This window comes from Echinops telfairi, unplaced genomic scaffold (assembly GCF_000313985.2).
Source record: "Echinops telfairi isolate 266 unplaced genomic scaffold, ASM31398v2 ScPeMD7_1713;HRSCAF=2227, whole genome shotgun sequence".
Classification (NCBI taxonomy): domain Eukaryota; kingdom Metazoa; phylum Chordata; class Mammalia; order Afrosoricida; family Tenrecidae; genus Echinops; species Echinops telfairi.
Window position 1 is genome coordinate 22,204,459 of NW_022105611.1, and position 2,457 is coordinate 22,206,915.

General features: G+C 35.4%; 1 protein-coding gene across 1 annotated transcript in view; it reads left to right on the forward strand.

The window, feature by feature from the left end:
• Positions 1-2,457, forward strand: part of RRM1 (ribonucleotide reductase catalytic subunit M1) — a 46,440-nt gene that overhangs the window by 21,529 nt on the left and 22,454 nt on the right. The window contains exons 7-8 of the mRNA XM_045293188.1: positions 292-331; positions 539-701. Of these exons, the coding sequence (XP_045149123.1) occupies positions 292-331; positions 539-701 (203 nt within the window). The remainder of the gene's footprint in view (positions 1-291; positions 332-538; positions 702-2,457) is intronic.

Here is a 2,457-nt window from a genome sequence, read left to right on the forward strand (position 1 = left end):
TTGCCTAGCCTGTTTGAAGCAAGGATGATGATGGTGATTAGTACCATAAGGTCTGTTATTAATTCTGCAGAGATGGCTTTTTCCGAAGTTCTCATGAAGTTTTTTTCCAAAACAATCATGAAGTTTTTTTCCAAAACAAGATGGGCAATTGATAACATTCTAAACTCGAGTAAATATCCTACTTTTTAATATAAAATTATATAAAAACAAGGTTTAAACAGGTTGCTTTATTATATTCGATGTGTCTTTAGAAACGGCTTTGTAACTTTTTGGTTGCTTTGCGTTTTATAGACCCTGGAACGGTCCTATTTGTTGAAGATCAATGGAAAAGGTGAGACATGAACATGCTTGTATATCCTTAGCTTCAGCCTTTCTGTTTAAGTGCTAACTTAGCTTTTTTAATTTAAGGTTTAATGTATGACTATCCTCCTCAATATTGGTGTACATTTTTTCAATTTTGTTTTTGTGGTGTATCTTTTTTGTTCAAATGCATATCTCAGCTTAATTTTTCAGCTGTGTCCAAAACTTTTGTTTACAGTGGCTGAAAGACCACAGCATATGTTGATGAGGGTATCTGTGGGGATTCACAAAGAAGACATTGATGCCGCTATTGAAACGTACAACCTTCTCTCTGAGAAGTGGTTTACCCATGCCTCTCCCACTCTCTTCAATGCTGGCACCAACCGCCCACAGCTGTCTAGGTATGTGCCATCTATATTGGTGCCTTTTTTTTTTTTTTTAAGGTTTTGGTTAAGGAGAAATAATCCTTGACCTGGGGAAATGAGATAGTTTATCACATAAAAATTAACAATTATTTCATTACTGTCTGCTTTACCTAAAGGAGATATGCATTCTGTAGAGAGGACTAGCTAGCTGCAGTGTGGTAAATGGATGGTAGCAGCAAATGATGAGGATTATCAAAATGTACTCAAACTAATTGTGATAGTTGTAAGATAAGAAAAATAAAAAAAATAAAAGATTGGAAATAAAGGATCAAAAGTAACCACAGAATATGTCATTATTTACATAGAAAATAAAAATGTATGCAGTCATGAGAATCAGAAAGATTTCAGCAATGTTTTTGGTTATAAGATAAATATATATTAACATAATGTATCTGCATTTTAGCTGTTGGAATTCAGTTTTAAAAATGTATCATTGAAAACTACATAATAATAACAAATATTGAGAGGTACTCAGGAATAAATTTAATAATAGATATGTGAGATTTAAGGATAAAATGCTAAAATATGAAGGACATTAAGAAACACTCTGTCCTCACTTATTGACATGGTAAGGTTCCAAAGACCACGTTAAAAATAAACATTACACAAAAGGAGAATGACCACAAAGCAAAGAACGACTACATTATTATAAAAGTGCCAAATTACATCATTGCAAAACTGCCAAACCACTGAGAAGCATGACCCCACCAAACTGACGCATAACCTTACCCGGCACCACCTGCATTAGTCTTGTCATGCACCTCAGTGCTGTTACTGTCACGTATGTTGTTTATACAAAAAATAGTAGGAACAAAGCTCTGCTCCTATTGTAAGACAACTATAAAGCCTTACTAATAAACTAAAGCCCTGGAATGAAGTTGTGTAATGTTTACTCTGAAATAGCCAAGGAAACCATAGCAGTGTCACAGAACCGAGAAAGTGAATTGAAGATATCATGACTTAGTATTTCAACTTACATCTGGATGGAAGAGCACACATGGCATCATGAAGTCTCTATTAACTATAGAGGATTATAAGAAAAGGACACAAAACACAAAAGGACAAGTAAACAATAGAAACAGACGACATAAACAAAAACTTAGAAAAAGAAACGGTTTTCAAGTGTTACTAACCATCATCTTACTATTTTATAGTCATCAACTTGATTAAAATGATACGTGTTGTCAAGAGTGTGGAGGCGAGGAAACAGTCACACATTCCTTGATGGAGTGTACACGTGGTCATCCACTTTGGAGACTTTGATAAAGTGAAACATAAGCATATATTTTGATCTAGCAAGTCCCCGCCTACAGAAACCCTTGGACATGAGTGCAAGCAGATATGTGTTCAGTTTTCACAGCAACATGTGTGGAATGGCAGACAAATCAAAAGTAATCCAAATGGCTATCAAGAGGAAAATGGATAAACACTGGCATTTTTATACCACTAGAATACCTTAAAACCAAAAACCAAACCCACTGCCAATGAGCTATCGGACAGAGTCTACCTGCTTGGAGTTTCTAAGACTCAATCTTTTTTTTTTTTTAATCATTTTATTGGGGCTCATACAACTCTTATCACAATCCATACATACATCAATTATGTAAAGCACACATACATTTGTTGCCCTCATCATTCCCAAAATTTGCTTTCCGCTTGGGTTCCTGGAATCAGCTCCTCATTTTCCTTTTTCCCCTCCCTCTCCCTCCCCACTCCCCCCTCCCTCATGAAC